The sequence below is a fragment of the Apium graveolens genome, chromosome 1 (assembly GCF_009905375.1).
Source record: "Apium graveolens cultivar Ventura chromosome 1, ASM990537v1, whole genome shotgun sequence".
In the NCBI taxonomy this organism is placed as follows: Eukaryota; Viridiplantae; Streptophyta; class Magnoliopsida; order Apiales; family Apiaceae; genus Apium; species Apium graveolens.
The window spans coordinates 74,241,421-74,264,101 of record NC_133647.1 but is presented as its reverse complement, the minus strand read 5'-3'; the positions used below and the strand labels follow the sequence as shown (position 1 = coordinate 74,264,101).

At 35.3% G+C, this 22,681-nt stretch overlaps 1 protein-coding gene and 1 pseudogene across 8 annotated transcripts; both read left to right on the top strand.

The window, feature by feature from the left end:
* The first annotated feature begins 3,414 nt into the window (after nucleotides 1–3,414).
* Nucleotides 3,415–6,532, top strand: LOC141719992 (uncharacterized). Of its 8 annotated transcripts, XR_012574202.1 has the most exons (5): nucleotides 3,415–3,644; nucleotides 3,720–3,758; nucleotides 3,878–4,049; nucleotides 4,159–4,412; nucleotides 5,994–6,532. XR_012574202.1 is itself a non-coding variant. In XM_074522355.1 (4 exons), the coding sequence occupies exons 2-4, from the start codon at nucleotides 3,824–3,826 to the stop codon at nucleotides 5,998–6,000; spliced, it is 444 nt and encodes a 147-aa protein (XP_074378456.1). In that variant the 5' UTR covers nucleotides 3,415–3,644; nucleotides 3,720–3,823; the 3' UTR covers nucleotides 6,001–6,532. The 8 variants fall into 8 exon arrangements, 2 of the variants coding, with proteins under 2 accessions (XP_074378456.1, XP_074378455.1); XR_012574200.1 differs by having other exon boundaries at nucleotides 3,415–3,758; XR_012574201.1 differs by having other exon boundaries at nucleotides 3,415–4,006; nucleotides 4,159–4,223; nucleotides 4,324–4,412.
* LOC141724688 (putative methyltransferase At1g29790) lies at nucleotides 4,457–6,002 on the top strand (annotated as a pseudogene).
* Nucleotides 6,533–22,681: the final 16,149 nt, after the last annotated feature.

The following is a 22,681-nucleotide window of genomic DNA, read 5'->3' as shown; positions in this document are numbered from 1 at the left end:
GACTTCTGTACAAGTTATTTTGGACTTCTCGATATTCCTTAATTTGTGACTTGTCGATATTTGACTTAGAACATTTTTCTTAGAACAATATTAATCAAATCCAAGTTGCTACACTTCTCTCTGGGGAATGATCATGATTTGATCTTTATCTAAATTTTGTTCCTTAGCTTGAAAGCGTTCACATGAAAATCCTATAGTCTAATCTACTTAACATTTTTACAGACTCAAGGAATACAATTATACAAATACAAATATATATTATCATACAACTTATTGTAAGGGTTGTCATTATGACTTAGTCTTGTTATATACATGCATGTCTTGCACAATAATCTCCCCCAGTTTATGAGAAGATGGCTTGTCACAAATTTATTCCTGATAACAAGACTAACCCCAAGCTAAAATCAAATACAACAAGACTGACAAATTTAAAGTACAAATTTTATACATTTTACAGATACATCAATAATGAGTTACAAAGCTTATCTAAATTTTTCATATCCAGGTTATTTTATAATAAGGTCCTTGAGTTTGACTAATACTTCAAGTTCTTCAATAATCTCAGTCCCTCTTAGAGCTTCTACTTGTTTGAGCCATTCAGCTAATGAGTAACTGTTGAGAAGATGAATCATGTATCTTAAAAAATCTGTTTGTCTTAATGTTCAGAAATTGTCCATCTTTAGATAGTCTGCTCAACCCCCTAGCCTTCAGTACATTTAATCTTTTCTCAAACATTTCAATCTCATCAACATATTTCCTTTCTATTTCCTCCCTTTCATCCTTTTCCCTTGCACGACTTATGTTCCATTCTCTCAACCTCTCAGCCAGTACAGTCTTCCTCATTCTTGTACATGAATCCCTTACATTCATCAAACTAATCATTCTTTCCAATTCTGTAGTAGAAAATGTCTTAATTACTTCTCTATTCAGCAAAATGAAGGTGTCATCTTTGTAGTAAATCCCGACTTCTCCTAGAGTAACAACATAAACTTTTACTATCTCCTCATCTAGCTGTTTGTGATAATCATCGTCTGATATGTTCTCAGAAATTGGTAGAAAGTCATTTTGATTGAAGCAATTCCAAAGAGCACCAACTTCAGCTTAAATTTCTCTTGTCTTTCTTCTTACAATCTTGAATTGAGTTCTAGTTGGAGGTTTGAATGAAGGTGGTTTAGATATTTTCTTGAGTGAGGTTTGGCTAGCTGTGATAGGAATTTTGAGTAGGGAATGTGCAGTTGGCTTGTATAGGTACTTAGGCTTTGGGGTTTGGATAGATTGAGTCTTTTTTTGGATAGGTTAAAGTGTTTGGGTTGGTAGAGGTTTTGATACTTGAGATTCTTAAACTTTATGTTTCTTATCTCCTTCTTTCCCATCTTTTTTCTTTTTATTCCCCTCATCATTTCCTTTCTTCTTATCATCCACTTTGCTACCACTAGTTTTTTTAGAATGACTTGGATTTGAGCCAGAAGATTTATGCTCATCTTTCTTCTGCACATCATCATCCAAATCATCTTTTATGTTGATTTGTGTTCTAGGTTGTAACAACCGAAAAATTACGAATGTTTAATGTCATATTAACTGAATAATTATGTGATTTCTGATATTATAAATTTTGATTGATCATAAAATGTTATATTTTATGTGTCTCATATGTGTAGTGTGGTTTGAGATATTTTTCGGCTATTTTATTTCGTATTAAATGGGTTTATATTGAATATTATGTTATCGAGAATCAAATTTAATAACTGTTATTACGTGTAGGGAATTTGACCTTATTTTGCATAATATGGCGTGTATCATATTGATTTTCTAAACATCTACATAATTTAAAAAATGTTTCCTTTCGTGTAAAATAATTTTTCCAGGCCCCTACCAGGACGTCAAAGCCCACAAAAATCGTATTTTTATTTTTATAAAATTTTGGGACTGTCAAATATTCAATATTTTTTGCGTTTTTGGATTATTCGTATTTTTTGAAAAAGTAATTTTTGAGAAATTTTGACATAATTTTTCAAAAATTATTATTCCTGATAACAAGACTTGGGGCCTAATCAGAAAATTATGTCAAAATTACGGTCCAACAGATACAAAATTTATCAAAATTTCTCAAAAATTATGAATAATCCAAAAATACAAAAATATTGAATATTTGACAGTCCCAAAATTTTATAAAAATAAAAATACGACTTTGTGGGCTTTTACGTCCTGGTAGGGGCCTGAAATAATCATTTTACACGAAAGGAAACATTTTCTAAATTAACTAGATGTTCAGAACATCAATATGGGACATGCCATATTATGCAAAATAAGGCCAAATTCCCTACATGTAATAACGGCTATTAAATTTGATTCTCGATAACATAATATTCAATATAAACCCATTTAACACGAAATAAAATAGCCGAAAAATATCTCAAACCACACTACACATATAAGACACATAACATATAACATTTTATGATCAATCAAAATTTATAATATCATAAAACACATAATTATTCAGTTAATATGACATTAAATATTCGTAATTTTTCGGTTGTTATAACCTAGAACACAAATCAACATAAAAGATGATATGGATGATGATATGCAGAAGAAAGATGAGCATAAATATTCTGGCTCAAACCAAGTTATTCTAGAAAAACTAATGGTAGCGAAGTGGATGATAAGAAGAAAGAAAAGGATGAGGGGAATAAAAAGAAAAAAGGATGGGGAAGAAGGATATAAGAAACAATAAGTTGGATTATTCGTAATTTTTGAGAAATTATTGATAATTTTGATTATTCTAAATCTGTTTAGCCGAAAGAAAATAAGTCGTGGACTGTGTTTTATCCGGATACAGGGCTGCCGGATTCCGGTTGGACCGCCGGAATCTGGACTTGGTCCCAGAAACCAGCCGGCTTTAACCCGGCCTGGTCACTATGCCTTAGATGGCCTAATGCAATGGTTTTTGAAAAGAATTACAAGCATTTTATTGTAATAGCTAATAATTTCTTATGGTATTGTAATAGTACTGATTTGGTGTTACAATAGCTAAAAAGCTAGTGTTGCATGAGAGGTACGGTGTTGCATAACATGTAACACCAACACTAACTGTTACGATAGCTACTTTTTTATTTTTAAAATTATTAAAGTGAATACATTAATATAAATCAATTATTGTAATAATATTCTAGATTATTTGTGACTTTAGAATATCATATAAAATTTTACCGAGTTTTTATGATTTATAAGTTTTTATTTCAAAGATAAATGAAATTGTATATAAATAAAATAAAATATTTTATATAAATATAAATAAATAATTAGAAATTTATTAATTAAAATCAAAATTAGAGGCACAGATATCGAGGTGAAATATATGGGCGGTAATATTTCCCCCAAATTAAAGCTTCACTATCCCCAAACTGTCTATCTTCATCTCTCTCACCCGTTGTCTCTCTTCATCTCTCTCACCCGCTATCTCCTAAGCTCTTTATCTCTCTCTGTACTAGTCTCACTACTCTCTCTCTCTTCTTCTCTCTCTCTCTCTAAACACTCCCACTAGTCTCTCTTTTCACCTCTCTCTCTCTCTTCAAACCCTCTCACAAAAGTGCAACATCGAATTGTTCCGAATTGAAGATAAACTAAGCTCCGAATTAGAGGTATTTGAATACACAAACATACACATTTTGGATGATTAGGGTTACTAAGATTCAGTTTGTTTTTTCAATTTACAGGTAATTAGGGTTTCATAAATTGGGGATTTTGCAATTAAGGTAATTTTTTTCTATAATTGGCGCTTTTAAATTCATAAGATCTTTCAAAAACTGGGATCACTCAAATGGTTGCATCTGAGGGGCATTCTTCTGAGAGATTTTTGGATTTGCTGTCTCAGTATATGAAGTATAAGGTTAATGGGCCTTGCCCAGATGATTGGAGTCTTGGGCAGAGACCAATAATGCAAGGATGTGAGCCATTTCCTAGAAGGAGATGCTTTTCCAAGTCAATTCCTAAGATATTGGATGTTAGTGACAAGATTTGATAAATTTGAAAATTTATTCTGATAGGTTATATCCCCTCTTTTCTAACAATTTCTTAGCCTTGTTACACATCATATTTTTAAATAAAGTAATTTATTGGTATCTGAGAGAAGTTATATCCATCATTTTGTTTCAGATTCACGGAGTTCTTAATGCTGTGAGTTGGGGTATATTATTTCCTGTAGGAGTCATCATTGCTAGGTATATAGCACTTTCTCGTCAGTATATCCAGCATGGTTTTATCTTTATGTGTTCTGCCAGGTTTCAGCTTATGATGTTGGAGTTGCTGGTTGGGGAACAGGTCTTAAGCTTGGGAGTCAATCTAAGGGGGTCAAGTACAATGGTCACCGAAATATTGGAATTGCACTCTTTGTTCTCGCAACAGTTCAGGTAATTTTTTCTTGCATTCACAATATTTTGTCATTCATAATATTATGGCAAGTATATCAGTTCCCTTGTTTGTCATTCTACATAGTTCTGCTAGGATTTTTGTTTAGCATTTGTAAAATTATTTGAACATCATTAGAAAGGAATTCATAACTGTTAGCACTTCCCCTCTTCCGCCCATGAGGTTGGTTCTTCGCCACCGCCTACTAATGGTAAATTTATAGCTGCTTACCCCCGCCTAAATGGAAAAAGAAGTGGAAGTTAACCTCTCATTAATCAAGCAATGCATGTCTAATTATACATATTATAAATTTTTTGTTGATAATAAGACATAGCGTTGGTTATTTATAATAAGAAAATAATTTTGGAATTGTATGCTTGTTTCCTTATGTGTAGTGTGACCAAACTTTGAATATAATATCTTATGGCATCTTTTTTTTGATGTTTTCTATTAGATATTTGCATTGTTTTTGAGGCCGTATAAGGACAACAAATTGCGTATTCTAATTTACTTTGGAAAAATGTTAGTGACAAGATTTATAGTTGGAGTGGTATTGGATGTAAGAATTTAGCATGTTTAAATAATAAGAAGTTTAATAGAGATTGTTCTGGATGTTTTGATCTGGTAAATGGGTATGAAAAGAAAGGTTTGTAAAAGTTAGGGGTAAAAATTATTTTTTGATTGATGATGTACTGGCTTTAGGAAGTGGGGGAACAAGAACTGGATTCGATATTGGTGGAGGGTCTGGAACTTTCACTGCTAGGATGTCGGAAAGGAATGTAACTATAGTTACCACTACTTTGAATGTAGATGCACCGTTTAGTGAGTCTATTGTAGCTAGAGGGCTTTTTCCAATGTACCTTAGCTTGAATCATAGGTTTCTTTTGTATGATAATGCATTTGATTTGGTTCATGTTTTGCAAATGGGCTGGATATTGGGGGTTGACCCGAGAAATTGGAGTTTTTAATGTTTGATATTGATAGGATTTTAAGGGCTGGTGGTTTGTAAACTGTAATACATAGATGTATTCCCATATTCTCATTAGTTGTAACTTGTAAATATAGTGCTAAAGCGAAAATTTGATTTTGGTTCCTGATGCTTGTACAAGCTATAATTTAAGATGTTACCTATTCATTTCCTCTATTTTTTTGCTTTCCGATTTGTTGCTCACTCTTTTTAGTTAATTCTACTTTTATGAATATGATGTGATATAAATTAGTAGTAACTATCATATTGTTGTGAGGTTACAGTAACATGCTTATTACTCTGTATGACGAAACATTTTTTTTTGTGTAGTAAATGCAGTATATTTAGAATGTATGTGAATTTTGTTCTGCAGTATAAACTTTTAATACAAGGTGCTTTAACGCAACTAATCATATATGTTACTTGAAATTATAGAATATACTCAGGAACCGTAGCAAGTGCTCGAGAAGCCTATTTCTATGGAATATCTTCTATCTCAATATCATATTGTTGAGTGGCATTTATGACACTTTATAATGCTCTATTAAGCTTTGAATTGGTGTATTTGTACTCAAGGTGGTGTTTTAATGTATTTTCTAGTGTTTTTGCATTTCAGGCATTAATCTGGGAATCAGGTAAATTAGCATTGTTTTGATGCTAATATGGTGATAGGATGGTGTCCAAGGAATGAAGCTCGTGAAGACCGGCTCAAATCTACAAGAAAAAGAAGAAGTCAAAATTTTGGTAGAAGCCCAGCGCGCCCGCGCTGATCAAGTGCGCGCCCGCGCTGATCAAGAGCGCGCCCGCGCCCAAACTACAGAGAGCCAGCGCACCCGCGCTGATCAAGCGCGTGGTCGCGCCGTGTCGGGATAGCAGAATCCTGTTTCTACTTGGCTTTTGAAAGAAAGGCTTCTACATTGCATGGGGCTGCTATATAAACAACTTTAGGTCATTTTTTCATAAGATATCAAGTCAGAGACATATCAGAGCAAAGGAGATGACGGCAAGAGACCGATAGCACAATTCGACAAAGGAGAAGACGATCTAGTTTATTCTTGTGAATCTTTGTTTTGAGTTGTAATCTTGGATGCTTGTTTCTTGTTTTGTTGAACCTACACTCTTGTTAATTTGTTTGATTATTCGTTATAGAGACTATGTTTATTATACCATGCTTTTATCTGAACCCATGTTGATGATGAGTCCGACTATGGGCTAATCGTTATCGTGGGTGTCTAGCGGATTTATTTATGGATTTTGTAATAACCCCAATTTTTGGAATTTTTGAAACACGGATGAATAGTAACATTTGCTGATGATGCTGATTAAGGAAAATTATCAGACCACGCTATATAGGAGTACTGTTATGGAAATTCTAAGATCGTATTAGTATTCCATAAAGTAAATAAGTGTATGTAAAGATCGTCAGAATCCAAATCCGAACACTTTGATTTTTCCCGAAAATCCACCAGATACCGAAAGAATTGAGTATAAGGTAACATGATTAAAACGATTTAAATTCAAGGATTATAAGAGAGGATCATAAAAGTAATATAATGTATTGAGAAAGGTTAAGGGAACCCAAGTAATAAGATCCCAGGTATGATCTCTCAAACGATAAATGAGAACGAAAGTTAAGCGAACCGTATAACAGATCAGCGGTCATTAGCCAAGTAATTAGGGATTAATCAAAGAGGTTAGTGGGTGATGATGTCATCATACCAAAAAGAAGAAAACAAGTGTAAAAGGATGACATAATCAAGATGACCTAAGCATGACCTAGTAGATATTTTGAATTGGTGGAATATTAGCCAAGTGTTTTTAACCATAGTAAATTCTAAATATGGTTAATTAAAATAAAAGAGAAGCAACCAGGTAATTCACCACACAATTAGTCAAAGGGCAAAACAAGAAGCATTTCACTTTCTCGCCCTTGAAAGCTTGCTCTCGGCCAAAACCAGAGCAGTAACTTCAAACTACCATATCTCCTTCAATACTCACTCAAATGATGTGTTCTATAGCTCGTTGGAAAGGTATTGAGATGGCCTACAACTCTTGTTCACAAGTCTCTTCCACATAAGTATGGTAAAACTCTTATTTTTACAGTTCTTTCAATCGGACTTTTAGAAACTTCAAAACCTAACTTTGTGTTCTTGATTTCTTTGGAAAGATCAAGCTTGTAGGAGATTAGATTAAGGCTCCCTAAGGCTTCCTATCAACTTAACACCTACCAAGGAAGGTATAACTTCAAACCTTAGCTTTGATTTTATGATTCCATTAAGTTTTATTGAAGCATTGTTAGTATTAAGGCTTGATCTTTGATTATAAGTAGTTTTGGTGGATTTGTATTGGTTTTGAATATTGGGTCTTTGATTGGTTGGATAAATTGGTAAAATTTGGAGTTGGGGACTGAGTTTGTATTATGATGGTTGAATATTGTTGTGTTGGTGGTTGTGAGTGAATTGATGTAAATTTAGAGTGATAATTAAATTGGAAATCGCGTAAACATAACCGTCATAATGCCCGATTTTCCTTAACTGTCCTGTTCTGAACTTTAGGACCCGTGAACTCACGGTAAGATTATAACCTTTGCCATGTTTAGATAGTTCATGTTACGAGCTTCGTTTTGATATGTCGTTCGCCTAAATCCGAGTTACGAGCGATGAGAAACGACCGTTTTAAGTAACGGCGTTTCGCGAACGAACCATTACCCCTCGCCTTACTTTGAAACATTGGTTAAGGCCCTTAAATGACTAACTGGATTATGAAAAAATTATGTAAAGTGGGTTAGACGATTGGTAGGGTACTCGCGAAAGAATCGCCTTAAAACTCTTAATGGTTAATTTATTCAAAATGGTGGAGCCGAGGGTACTCGAGTGACTTAAGTGAATCGTTAAGCGCGAAAGCGAACGTAAGGGGTCTAATTGGTTAAAGTCTAGTTTCTTAAGCGACCGGGGTTTAATTCCGACTTATGTTGTTGTTCATAGGTTATCGGACCCACTCTAAGCTTAAGTCTATCCGGGAACACTCAGGCAAGTTTTCTACCCGTTATACTCTTGTTGTGATGTAAATATATGTATATGCATTATCTTGTGATAAGTGCATGATTGTTATTAGCAAATTTTGTGATATATTGGAGCATGCTAATATGGTATATATGCATGTCTGTTTCGTAATCTTGATATCTAATTGTTGATTCAATTGCTTATAAGTTGCATAATACCTATGCTAGAGATAAGCAGTAGTTGCGTATACCCTTAGTATAGGGGACCCAAAGGTGAACATATTTTCTAAACCGGGAGACGATGTTTCCGAGTATATTATATATATATAGATATAAATAGTTTTCAAAACTATTATTCGAATAAGGTTTATTCGATAACTTTATTTCACTTAATGAATATTATTTTGAATATTCATTCGAGGACTTATGACTCCGCTTATTTTATTTAATGAATATTGTTTTGAATATTCATTCGAGGACTTATGACTCCGCTTATTTTATTAAATAATATTCTTTATTTTATTAAAGAATAATGTTTCGATAATCAAACTTATTTTCGATTATTCAAATAAAGATCGTACTTTCGTATAAGTATATCTTTGGTTATTTATTATTCATTTCAAGTATGAGTTTTAAAACTTCTACTTCAATTATTTTTATTAAGATTATTCTTTATGAGAATATTATTTAAATAATAATATTCAGATATTTTCTAATATATTGGGACTAATTTATTTTATTAAATCAGCATTACTCCAAACATTCTTAAAAATGTTTTCGAGTCTTCAAAATGATTTTTAAAGGTTAGGGCGGATCCCAAAACTCATTTTTATATTTAAGATCCTCCTTTCGAAGGGGATTTAAATACTCGCTCAAAACCTGAGGGATCCGGCTCTGTGGTGTGTTTTATATTCGCAACAAGGTTGCTGTTTTGATAAAAGAGTTTTTGATTACTTACCCAACACTCGGGAAGTAAAATTTTTAGAACAAGTTAATCCATTAACAGGCACCGCCTGGGAAATATCGGTGAGTTTTCCTTTCCAACTAGATACGACTTCTTGGTGGAGCCATATCAACAAGGTTCTACTTGGGGAAAGGGGGGACAAGCTTTACGTTTCAGAGTCATGGATTTCATCTGAACTAGGAGTGGCGTAAGTGGTCGAGTGGCGCCGGCCCAGCCTTATTATATTGGCCCAAATGGCCTGGAAGTTCCGCTAAGACGGTCCATTCCTTAGGAGTCCAGTGTTCGGTTGACAAGTAAATCCGACAGGTTCTCCTCTACATGTAGAAAATGGTGGGGTTGCACTACTGCGACTGATCATCGTAAGTGGTCTTCCTGGCGCGGAAAACTCCCGTAATGAGTTCATCATCCAATTGGATATTTCTGCAATACTACCCAGAGCACTTCGATAGAAAGGCTACGGTTGGGCGATTGTTGAGTGTTGGCAGGGTCGAGTTTTCAAAATGATGTTTGCATCAAATGAAGTATCTCGTAACTTCATTTTATTTTGATGATATTTTAAAGATTGATTCTATACAAGTCTTGTCTTGTAGCTTAATCTATGAGATGAACTATTTATACATTGAACGGTGGTAGTTCAAGTAGTATTCGGAAAAGATATAAGTTAATTATTATACATATTATTTCGGTGGGCTTGTTGCTCACCCTTGCTTTCTTCTTTCATCACGCAACAACAGATAGAAAAGATGACCAGGACCAAGCTTCCAATTCGCAAGCGGTTAGGAAATGTTCCGCAGTTTTCTGGAAGCGTTGATGCTGCTGTAGCTGAGGTAGAAATTACCAATAGGCTAGACTTTCAACTTCTGATGTACTAGACTTATGTATCTATATGAATTGTAATAATGGCAAAGAAATGTAAATTTATTCAGACCCTTTTGAGGTGTAATGGCTTATAATTGTGGAATAAAATGACTTGTGTTATTTTTGGTATTCATCTATGAGACTATAACTTGTGGTGTGTGTGTGTGTATATTGTGGGGTCACAATACGCAGTAGTTGATTGTTTATTAATATTAAGTGTTATTAAGGGAAATGGAACTCCTGACAACCCGGATCCCCGACCCCGGATTTGGGGGTGTTACAGAAATGGTATCAGAGCTAAGTGTTATAATCCTCAGAGATGATGTGACGTTAAGATAATAAGTTCACTAAGAAAATAAGAACTCTTGCCAAGTTCATAGTCGGACTACCTAACGTAGTACTGACAGTTAAAACCCTTATGGGAACCCTTATAAATATCATGATAGAAGCGTAGTTCGTTATCGTATATGGTAGCGGGACTCCGAACCCTGAGGTTGAGAAGCGACAGCGCGATGATGTTTTATTACTAATTGGAGATTGGATTGTGGATCTGATAGAGCGTCCTAACGCAGGACCGGATGATGTTCATATTGAGGATGTAGCGGTTGAGGATGTTGTCCTAGAAGGGATTGTTGCTAGGGAGGATCCCGTGGAGGATCCTGACAAGAATGAATAAAGGACCACTGAGGAATTGATGACCATGGTTAGGGAAACTACCAGAGGTAGGATTGGCCGGTCACTACTGGAGGTTCGTTCAAGTTTGTAAACATAGTAGCCCCTTTAACGTGGTTTACTCGTAAGACTGAGAAGTTCGAATGGACAGAGAAATACAAGAACAACTTTTAAGAACTGAAGCAAAGGTTGGTGACGTCCCCTATGTTGGCGTTGCCGGAAGGAAAATGAGATTTTGTGAAGTGTAGCGACGCTTCGCATGAGGAATTAGGGTGCTTCTTATACAGCAGAGCAAGGTAATCGCGTACGCGTCAAGACAATTAAGAGAATATAAAATTCGATATCCCCACCCATGAGCTTGGGCTCGTGGCAATAAATTTTCCCTAAAGATTTGAGGCACTACTTGTATGGAGAGAAGTGCGAGATTCACAAACTATAGGAGCTCTAGTACATTTTTACGTAGAAAGAGCTCAACATACGCCAGGGGAGGCGGTTAGAGCTAATCAAGAATTATGATTGGGAGATTCTTTATCATTCGGGGAAAGCCAATGTGGTGGCTGATGCCCTTAGTAAAAAGGAGAGACTCAAGATGATAATGTCTTTAGGAGAGTTTATAAGAGATTTTGAGAATATGGAAATAGAAGTAAAGGTAACCGGAGCCGGTACCGAAAAGCTGTTTGAGATTGCAATACAGTCCGAATTATTGGAAAAGAACATATTATGCCAGAAAAAGTGATGAATGAAGGCAGAGAGCCAACAAATAGATAAGAGATTAATACCGAGAAAGATGATAAGGGAATAATGAGGTATTCCTACAGAATTTGGGTTCCAAATGTTTAAGAACTTAAAGATGAGATCTTAGATGAAAGCTAGTTTGAGGAATAAGATTTAGAGCAAACCCTGAACGTGATAGTCAGGGGGGTCGACATCAAGATAGAAGGAACCCATAACATAATGAAGTGGAAAACAAGGATTTTTAACGTATAAGATAACCCCGATTATGGGAGAAGGTTGGAACATTTCATACTGAGAAAATAGAAGTTCAACAAGATAGGGAGAATCAGGATGGTACTCCTATTGGGCAATTCATGGACCTGCCTAAACATAACTTAGACTATTATCCCCAACCACCACCCTGAGGAAACAATGTGGCGAGAAATTGTTTTAGGACCTTTAAGTCGCTAAGCTCTTAGAGTTCCAAGGAACATGCTGACCCAGTCGAGGCAAGAGCCTGGCTAAAGGAAATATAGGAATCATTTGAGATTCTAAATGATGGACGAATCACAAAAGACTGTTTTTGTCACTTACCCTCCTAAGAGAGGGGCCACCCGCTGGTGAAAGACCAAGAAAGGCACGGAGCCAGAGGTTAGAATAAAATGATTAAAGTTCAGTCAATTATTTTCCGGAAAGTAATTCCCAAGGTTATGGAGATAGTGTAAAAGCTTTAGAGCCAGAACAAAGGCGGACGAGTATGATGAAATATGAAGCTAAGTTGTAAAAGTTGTCAAGATTCGTTCTGATGACAAGAATCCCAGAACGATGTGATGTTTGAAGTCAGTGATTAGTGGGTTCATGAAATGATTGTAAGAGAAAGGAAAATAAAAAGAAACTAAAGTGGAAAGGAAAATAAAGACAATAGAGTTTGAGGAATGATAAGGGAGTTGGGTATGAGGAAACCCTAAAGACTCGTAGCAATAGAAATAGAAAAGTATGTATTCGTCAGGATAAGGGTGATTCACCATAAGTTAAAGTTGATGGTTAAAGGCATAAGAGATACATATATTTTATCCCCTGTAAGTTGGGAGGATTCGAGGAAACCTTGAGATAGTTCGAAGGATAAATAATGAGACACGGATAGACTGAGGAGACAAGAAAGTAAGAAATTAGGAAAATTGGATTAAGGAAGTGACCTTCAAGAATGTGAAGTGTAAGACTGGTGGCATGATACCCAGAAAGGGAGACGCCAGGTATGAAAGATATCCCAACATTGAGATGACTGTTGAGATAAACAACAAAAGTAAATGAGGAATTATTAAGAAGAAGTTCACGTTGAACACGACCAATATCTTCCAGAACATCCCTGTTGTCATTACCAAATTTGGAAAGAAAACCGGGTAAACATTGTTATCTTTTGAAGGCCATATGGTTGACCTCAGTTTGAATAAGGATGCTATTATGAAATTGGTATAGACTATCGAGGTGGGAATGATTGAATAAGATAATCTATCAAGGAAATATGACTTGATTTATCCATGGAAGGATGCAAGTACCTTTTTAAAGGTGGAATTAAGGATATAACTTTGATAACTTGAGATGAACCCTAGGGGAATGCATAAAGGTTGGCATTTCGCCCTTATTAGGGACAATATGAGTTTTGACAGTATGAATTGGAAAGGATTAAGGTAACAACAACCTTTAAGGATCAGTGGAGAAATTTTTCAGAAGTATATAGACAATGGTTCTAGTATTAGTAAATGGTATTTTGATATGCCCTGTATCTAGGGAATACAGGAGGAACGATTGAAGGATAACCTTAGAGGTCTTATAAGGAGAAAGGTAATATTCAAAGTTCTCAAGAATAGAAATTTTGATGAAGGAAATATGACATAATTATAATAATGCCAGGTGGGCACGTGTTGAACCATAAGAAAGTATAGATCGACCCAATGAAGGTCGAGATTGGTGAAAACATGTAGGACCCAAGATAAGAGACTCATAAGTATGATCGAGAGTCAGTTGTGACAATGTTAACCTCTAAAAGACCGAGGCAATAACTTATGGAAAAATGGTGATATTTTTTTTTTCACCAAAGCATAAGGAAGAGCATTTTCACGCAAGCAGTGATTGGAAATGAGGTAGAAAATTTAGTTGAAGATCATTTAAAAGATATTGATTGTAAGGAAATTTTACTATCAAGAAAGGCCAAAGAGGTGGCCGACACTTTAAGTGTAAGAGGATAATCATAGGTGCTCGTGCCAGAGGAATATAGTGATAATGGTTGAAGCCGTGAAGGTTGTATTATGGTTTGGAAGATTGACATTCCTTCTGATGACTGTGCAATACCCAACCGTAATAGTAGTTTGGTAAAGGTTTAATTCGTGTAATCGCCATGAGCGGGCTATCTATCTTAGAAGGTCCTATCTTGAGATAAGCCAAGACCATGTTACGAAAGACTAAATGAACCTTTGAGCTTCATTTCTCCTAATAAAGACATATGGTTAATAATGGTATTAACCTGCTATCGTTGCTTTTATTGAAACTCTTCTGCAATTTTATCTGCTTCATGTCATATGTACGCCAAGTTCAGGACTGTTCTTCAGAAATCATGGAATGGTGATTATGTTGCCTCCTTAGAAGAATTCGATACGACATGTATGGACTCCGTATGGTTAGCTATTAAGACTTTATGGAAAATGAATGACTACAGTAGGTCAACGGTGGACCATAGTAATGCAGGAATGATTCTGCGAGTAATGAGCCGATTACTTACAACCGTGATAGTTGTATTGGAATGGATGTTGAGATTGAGTACCACTAATCGGGTCGTGGCGGTGTATAAATTATCATTGAATAGACTAATTAAGTCAATTATTTACCTATTGAATACTTATTCCTTCTTATCAATAGAGAGTCGTATTACTATATGAGGAAGGTTGCGGTGCAAACATAGAATTCTAGTAACGATGATGTCTAGAATGAGATCCCAGATTTGATTTTCGATGTCGAGGGAGTTTCAAAGGTGATTGTGTATAAGCTCGAGCAAGAGCATGGGTCCATAGAATGATGGATGGAATAGTAAATATTTAAGCATGTGAAATACGATGCTATTATACTTGATGTGGATTTATATACATATATGTTTTGTTCTCCTATGTTAAACCTCTATAGTTCAGAGGTAGATTCCAAGCCAGATATTTTGTGGCAGTATATTTTTTTTATATATATAATTCTCTTCAATTCGTTCTTTTTTCTCCTTTTCATTTCATGTAAGCTGAGAAGAACAACCCTTACAATTCTCTTCAATTCGTTCTTTTATCTCCTTTTCATTTCATGTAAGCTGAGAAGAACAATCCTTCCAGAAGGGGAGGTATTGCCGAATGACTATCTATCTGTGTGATAGAAGCCTAGTAGGATACCACATGTTGTTTAATTGCTTGTCAAGTACTAGAGGCTGGCCACCTTCTGTACTAACTATGCAATGTAACAAGTGTTCATGATCATAGCGATCTCTCAATAAATTCTTTTACTTCTATATGATTGATCAAACTTTGGAAAATAGAAACAGCTGAAAAAGGAGTAGTAAAGTTATGGTGGTATTCGGAATGGAAACACGTTCGTGATACTAAGGTTGACGTGGTTATTAAAAGGTTATACAAAAGTATAACCAGTATAATATTAGGTGCGGAAGATGGTAATGACTACGAACAAGAAAAGAAGGAGTATTGAGAAGCAAAAGCTATAATGCTAGAAGCTATGATGAGAGTCTGTGCAATAGACTTGAAAGAATTTGGAATGATCACTTAACGCGGATTGAGTTTTCTTACGACAATAGATCATATGTCATTATCGAGATGTCGCCTTACGAGATCCTTGAGGGAAGACAATGTCGATCTCCCTTATGTTAGGATGAAGTTGCAGAGCGCAAGATGCTCGGACCAGCAGTGGTCCAAAGGACCAGGGATATAATAGATCTAATCAGAAGACGGCTGGTAGTAGCCCAAGATGGACATGAGAAGTATGTTGAATTGACACTAAAGGACAAGAAATAGGAAGTAGGGGACCTAGTGCTATTATAGATATTCCCTTGGAAAAGATGGATGTGGTTCGGAAAGAAAGGAAAGCTAAGCCCATGAAGTGTTGGGCCCTTGGAGATATTAAGACGTATTAGGAAGTTAGCATATGAGCTAGACCTACCCCCGAACATGTAGCAAGTTCATAACGTGTTCCACGTATCAATGTTAAGGAAGTATAATTTGGATTCCAAACAAATAGGGGCACATGAGCACATAGGCATGCAACCAGACGTAACCTATATGGAGCAACCAGAAAGGATTATAGATCGAAAAGGAACAAGTGCTTAGGAAAAGGGTTATCAAACTAGGCAGAGTTTGGTGGTAGAACCACAATGTGGGAAAATTTACTTGAGACTTAGAAAGTGCAATGCTAAGAGAGCATCCCTATTCATTTTCTATCTGATTCCGGGACGGAATCCTTTTAAGGAGGGGAGACTGTAATAACCTCAATTTTTGGAATTTTTAAAACACGGATGAATAGTAACATTTGCTGATGATGCTGATTAAGGAAAATTATCAGATCACGCTATATAGGAGTACTGTTATGGAAATTCTAAGATCGTATTAGTATTCCATAAAGTAAATAAGTGTATGTAAAGATCGTCAGAATCCAAATCCGAACACTTTGATTTTTCCCGAAAATCCACCAGATACCGAAAGAATTGAGTATAAGGTAACATGATTAAAAGGATTTAAATTCAAGGATTATAAGAGAGGATCATAAAAGGAATATAATGTATTGAGAAAGGTTAAGGGAACCCAAGTAATAAGATCTCAAGTATGATCCCTCAAACGATAAACGAGAACGAAAGTTAAGCGAACCGTATAACAGATCAGCGGTCATTAGCCAAGTAATTAGGGGTTAATCAAAGAGGTTAGTGGGTGATGATGTCATCATACCAATAAGAAGAAAACAAGTGTAAAAGGATGACATAATCAAGATGACCTAAGCATGACCTAGTAGATATTTTGAATTGGTGGAATATTAGCCAAGTGTTTTTAACCATGGTAAATTCTAAATATGGTTAATTAAAATAAAAGAGAAGCAACCAAGTAATTCACCACACAATTAGTCAAAGGGCAAAACAAGAAGCATTTCACTTTCTCGCCCTTGAAAGCTTGTTGTCGGCCAAAACCAGAGCAGCAACTTCAAACTGCCATATCTCCTTCAATACTCACTCAAATGATGTGTTCTATAGCTCTTTGAAAAGGTATTGAGATGGCCTACAGCTCTTGTTCACAAGTCTCTTCCAAATAAGCAAGGTAAGATCCTTATTTTTACAGTTCTTTCAATCGGACTTTTAGAAACTTCAAAACCTAACTTTGTGTTCTTGATTTCTTTGGAAAGATCAAGCTTTTAGGAGGTTAAATTAAGGCTCCCTAAGGCTTCCTGGCAACTTAAAACCTACCAAGGAAGGTATAAACTTCAAATCCTAGCTTTGATTTTATGATTCCATTAAGTTTTATTGAAGCATTGTTAGTATTAAGGCTTGATCTTTGATTATAAGTAGTTTTGGTGGATTTGTATTGGTTTTGAATATTGGGTCTTTGATTGGTTGAATAAATTGGTAAAATTTGGAGTTGGGGACTGAGTTTGTATTATGATGGTTGAATATTGTTATGTTGGTGGTTGTGAGTGAATAGATGAGAATTTAGAGTGATAATTAAATTGGAAATCACGTAAACATAACCGTCATAATGCCCGATTTTCCTTAACTGTTCTGTTCTGAACTTTAGGACCCGTGAACTCACTGTAAGATTCTAACCTTTGCCATGTTTAGATAGTTCATGTTACGAGCTTCGTTTTGACATGTCGTTCGCCTAAATCCGAGTTACGAGCGATGAGAAACGACCGTTTTAAGTAACGGCGTTTCGCGAACGAACCATTACCCCTCGCCTTACTTTGAAACATTGGTTAAGGCCCTTAAATGACTAATTGGATTATGAAAAAATTATGTAAAGTGGGTTAGACGATTGGTAGGGTACTCGCGAAAGAATCGCCTTAAAACTCTTAATAGTTAATTTATTAAAAATGGTGGAGCCGAGGGTACTCGAGCGACTTAAGTGAATCGTTAAGCGCGAAAGCGAACATAAGGGGTCTAATTGGTTAAAGTCTAGTTTCTTAACAGACCGGGGTTTAATTCCGACTTATGTTGTTGTTCATAGGTTATCGGACCCACTCTAAGCTTAAGTCTATCTAGGAACACTCAGGCAAGTTTTCTACCCGTTATACTGTTGTTGTGATGTAAATATATGTATATGCATTATCTTGTGATAAGTGCATGATTGTTATTAGCAAATTTTGTGATATATTGGAGCATGCTGATATGGTATATATGCATGTTTGTTTCGTAATCTTGATATCTAATTGTTGATTCAATTGCTTATAAGTTGCATAATACCTATGCTAGAGATAAGCAGTAGTTGCGTATACCCTTAGTATAGGGGACCCAAAGGTCAACATATTTTCTAAACCGGGAGACGATGTTCCCGAGTATATTATATATATATATATAAATAGTTTTCAAAACTATTATTCGAATAAGGTTTATTCGATAACTTTATTTCACTTAATGAATATTATTTTGAATATTCATTCGAGGACTTATGACTCCGCTTATTTTATTTAATGAATATTGTTTTGAATATTCATTCGAGGACTTATGACTCCGCTTATTTTATTAAATAATATTCTTTATTTTATTAAAGAATAATGTTTTGATAATCAAACTTATTTTCGATTATTCAAATAAAGATCGTACTTTCGTATAAGTATATCTTTGGTTATTTATTATTCATTTCAAGTATGAGTTTTAAAACATCTACTTCAGTTATTTTTATTAAGATTATTCTTTATGAGAATATTATTTAAATAATAATATTCAGATATTTTCTAATATATTGGGACTGATTTATTTTATTAAATCAGCATTACTCCAAACATTCTTAAAAATGTTTTCGAGTCTTCAAAATAATTTTTAAAGGTTAGGGCGGATCCCAAAACTCATTTTTATATTTAAGATCCTCCTTTCGAAGGGGATTTAAATACTCGCTCAAAACCTGAGGGATCCGGCTCTGTGGTGTGTTTTATATTCGCAACAAGGTTGCTGTTTTGATAAAAGAGTTTTTGATTACTTACCCAACACTCGGGAAGTAAAATTCTTAGAACAAGTTAATCCATTAACAGGCACCGCCTGGGAAATATCGGTGAGTTTTCCTTTCCAACTAGATACGACTTCTTGGTGGAGCCGTATCAACAAGTTTCTACTTGGGGAAACGAGGGACAAGCTTTACGTTTCAGAGTCATGGATTTCATCTGAACTAGGAGTGGCGTAAGTGGTCGAGTGGCGCCGGCCCAGCCTTATTATATTGGCCCAAATGGCCTGGAAGTTCCGCTAAGACGGTCCATTCCTTAGGAGTCCAGTGTTCGGTTGACAAGCAAATCCGACAGGTTCTCCTCTACATGTAGAAAATGGTAGGGTTGCACTACTGCGACTGATCATCGTAAGTGGTCTTCCTGGCGCGGCAAACTCCCGTAATGAGTTCATCATCCAATTGGATATTTCTGCAACACTACCCAGAGCACTTCGATAGAAAGGCTACGGTTGGGCGATTGTTGAGTGTTGGCAGGGTCGAGTTTTCAAAATGATGTTTGCATTGAAGTATCTCGTAACTTCATTTTATTTTGATGATATTTTAAAGATTAATTCTATACAATTCTTGTCTTGTAGCTTAATCTATGAGATGAACTATTTATACATTGAACGGTGGTAGTTCAAGTAGTATTCGGAAAAGATATAAGTTTATTGGAGTATCTTGTAACTTCATCTTTTAAACTTATATCTAGTAAATGATTATCTTGTGCATGTCAAAGATTTTTAGAAAAACGTTGAGACAAGGTTAGATATATGAGATCACCTTGCAACGATATTTTTATACAGTTATAAACTGGAACTCTGTGTATAATATACATGTCAGAGGATTTCAAAGATTGTGAAAAGTATATATGTATATATATACTGAATATTTTGCGACTTGGTCGCGTTAAGATATCAGCTTGGTTCATTTCTTCTTGACCAAGACTTTCATGTGTACTATAAGAATGCTCATATATTGTTAATTATTATACATATTATTTCGGTGGGCTTGTTGCTCACCCTTGCTTTCTTCTTTCATCACACAACAATAGATAGAAAAGATGATCCGGATCAAGCTTCCAATTCGCAAGCGGTTAGGAAATGTTCCGCAGTTTTCTGGAAGCGTTGATGCCGCTGTAGCTGGAGTAGAAATTATCAATAGGCTAGACTTTCAACTTCTGATGTACCAGACTTATGTATCTATATGAATTGTAATAATGGCAAAGAAATGTAAATTTATTCAGAACCCTTTTGAGGTGTAATGGCTTATAATTGTGGAATAAAATGACTTGTGTTATTTTTGGTATTCGTCTCTGAGACTATAACTTGTGGTGTGTGTGTGTATATTGTGGGGTCACAATACGCAGTAGTTGATTGTTTATTAAGATTAAGTGTTATTAAGGGAAATGGAACTCGTGACAACCCGGATCCCCGACCCCGGATTTGGGGGTGTTACAGATTTCTTTAGTTGATTTATTTTGATGCCTTAGTGTGTGGTGATTGTATGATAACCTAGTATTGGTTGTGCTTATTCATCTTATGAGCGTCGCGAACTTATAAGATATTGTGTTAATTCTTAATGAAGTGAAAGTGAATTTAAGGATTTAGAACTTGCCCTACTAGCATAGGTTCATGTATTTGTTATACATAATGTGTAGGTAATTTTAACCATATTACTTGCCCTATGTATTCAAGGTAGATAACTTGTGCTTAAACCGTTATGTTGTCAAATTCTATAGACATATAGAGTCCCAATATAGTTGGTGTCTATTCAGCTTCTATCTCTTTTGTGGATGTCTGGTAGTATGGTATTCGTGCAACGACAGTTGGCGTTTATCAGTTTTGTTTTATCTGATTAGTGTCATCACCATTAAATGCTAAGGTTAAGAATGAAAAGGCTATTTAATGAAGTATTTAATGAAGTTAGAATCCCATGTTTGTCATATATATAATTCAATCAATCTAATTCCCTTAGTTATAATTGTTAGTTTAATTCTTAGTTATAAACAACCTCAATTTGTTATCGTCTTAGCATTGAATAATAACCATACATTGTTGTTTAAGTGCATAAATTATAAAGTTAACCTAAACCAGTCCCTTTGGAAACGAATCTGATTTATATCTTATACTACTTGCGAACACGTATACTTGAGTGTAATTTAGCGCGTGTTTAGCGACTAACAAGTTTTTGGCGCCACTGCCGGGATTTGCAGTGTTAATTTTTAGTTTATATATTTTCCATAAGTGGTCGTTCAAGTTGATTGACTCGGACATTGTTACTTATTCGTTTCCTTGTCTTATTTCAGGTACTCTAGCGAGGGTGTATTGTTATTCCCTAACAATACAACAAGAATTACAAAGGGGGGGTTGAATGTAATTCTGGTTACTTTTTCAAATTTATAAAAAGTTCTAACTTGATAAATATAACAGTGTTTGATTAACAATGGTGCGGAATAAAAGAATGATAGAAATCACACACTAAGTAATAAAAACACAAGCTTTTAAAACTTTCTGATGGATTTCAAAGTATCCACCAGATATATATATATATATATATATCAAATGAGAACCCTGTGAAGCTTTGAATAGCTCACAGCTGCTTACAAGTTTGAACAACTAAACTACAGAGAAATGCATACAGAATACAGCTTGATATATTTCTTTGAAAATAGGCTTCCTTAGTTAATTGTTCTACTTGCAACACTTGGTTTATATATCACCAAGTTTACATGAAAATAAGACAAGATAATAAAACAAAACATATCTAGTCTAACTCCATTCTACTTCAGTACTCTATTCCAACATCTTTGAATATCTTCACAATTGCATGGAAATGTTAATGCTTCTTTGTTCTCAAATTCTTGCTTAACAGGCTGCCACATTCCTTTTACAAACACCCAACGCATGTGAATGTGTTGTCACTATCAACAACTATTTGAATTTGATCATTCGTCGGGACTATGCTTGTCATCCGTCGGGAGCTTTATTGATCATCCGCCGGGAGTCTTGTAGATCATCCGTTGGTAGTCTATTTGCCACTTAACTCTATTTCACTTATACAGAATTACAAGAAATCTTATATTTACAATTCATCAACCTATTATGCATATCAATCTAGTAGTCAATATGACTTACAGAACCCTAAGCAATCTACTTGACTAATACATATTGTTTGTAGAAATGTGCTACAGTTCTTATTTGTTACATAAGCTACTCACTCGATGGATGTCAGTTTGTCATCCGTCGGGACTATATTTGATCATCCATCGAGTGCTATAAAATTCACTAAGTTAAATCTACTAAGGTGTTTTGTTAATTGATCATCAAGTTCACAACATATTCCTAACATGTATGCATACACATTTGTGTACTCGTAAGAGAACACTGGATAAAGCCGAGGAAGAAGTTGTGGTGGTTCAAAAGGAAGTTTTTGAAGAAGAAAAGAAGGTAGAAGAAGAAGAGAAAGTCGAGGAACCAGTTTTAGTAGAGATGGGAGATCAAGCACAAAATCATAAGGCTTTGATGGACTATTCTCAGCCTAATATCAATGACATTCAGTCAAGCATCATCAGACCAGCCATAAAGGCTAACACTTTTGAGATCAAGTCAAGCACAATTCAGATGATACAGAACTCAGTTCAGTTTGGGGGTTCTCCTACAGAAGACCCCAACATGCACATCAGGTATTTCATCAAGATTTGCGACACTTTCAAGTTCAATGATGTGACTGAAGATGATATCAAGCTGCGACTTGTCCCATTCTTTCTAAGAGACAAAGCTAAGTGTTGGTCACATTCTCTACCAGCAGGGTCTACCACCACTTGGGAAGATCTTGCTCAAAAGTTTCTCAATAACTTCTTCCTTATGGCGAAGACTGCT

What these genes read in the sequence shown, in the direction of transcription:
- LOC141719992 (XM_074522355.1), top strand. Translation starts at nt 3,824, where the DNA reads ATGGTTGCATCTGAGGGGCATTCTTCTGAGAGATTTTTGGATTTGCTG. An exon ending in CAATTCCTAAGATATTGGAT is followed by an intron (nt 4,007 to 4,158) that starts GTTAGTGACAAG and finishes ATTTTGTTTCAG; the next exon opens with ATTCACGGAGTTCTTAATGC.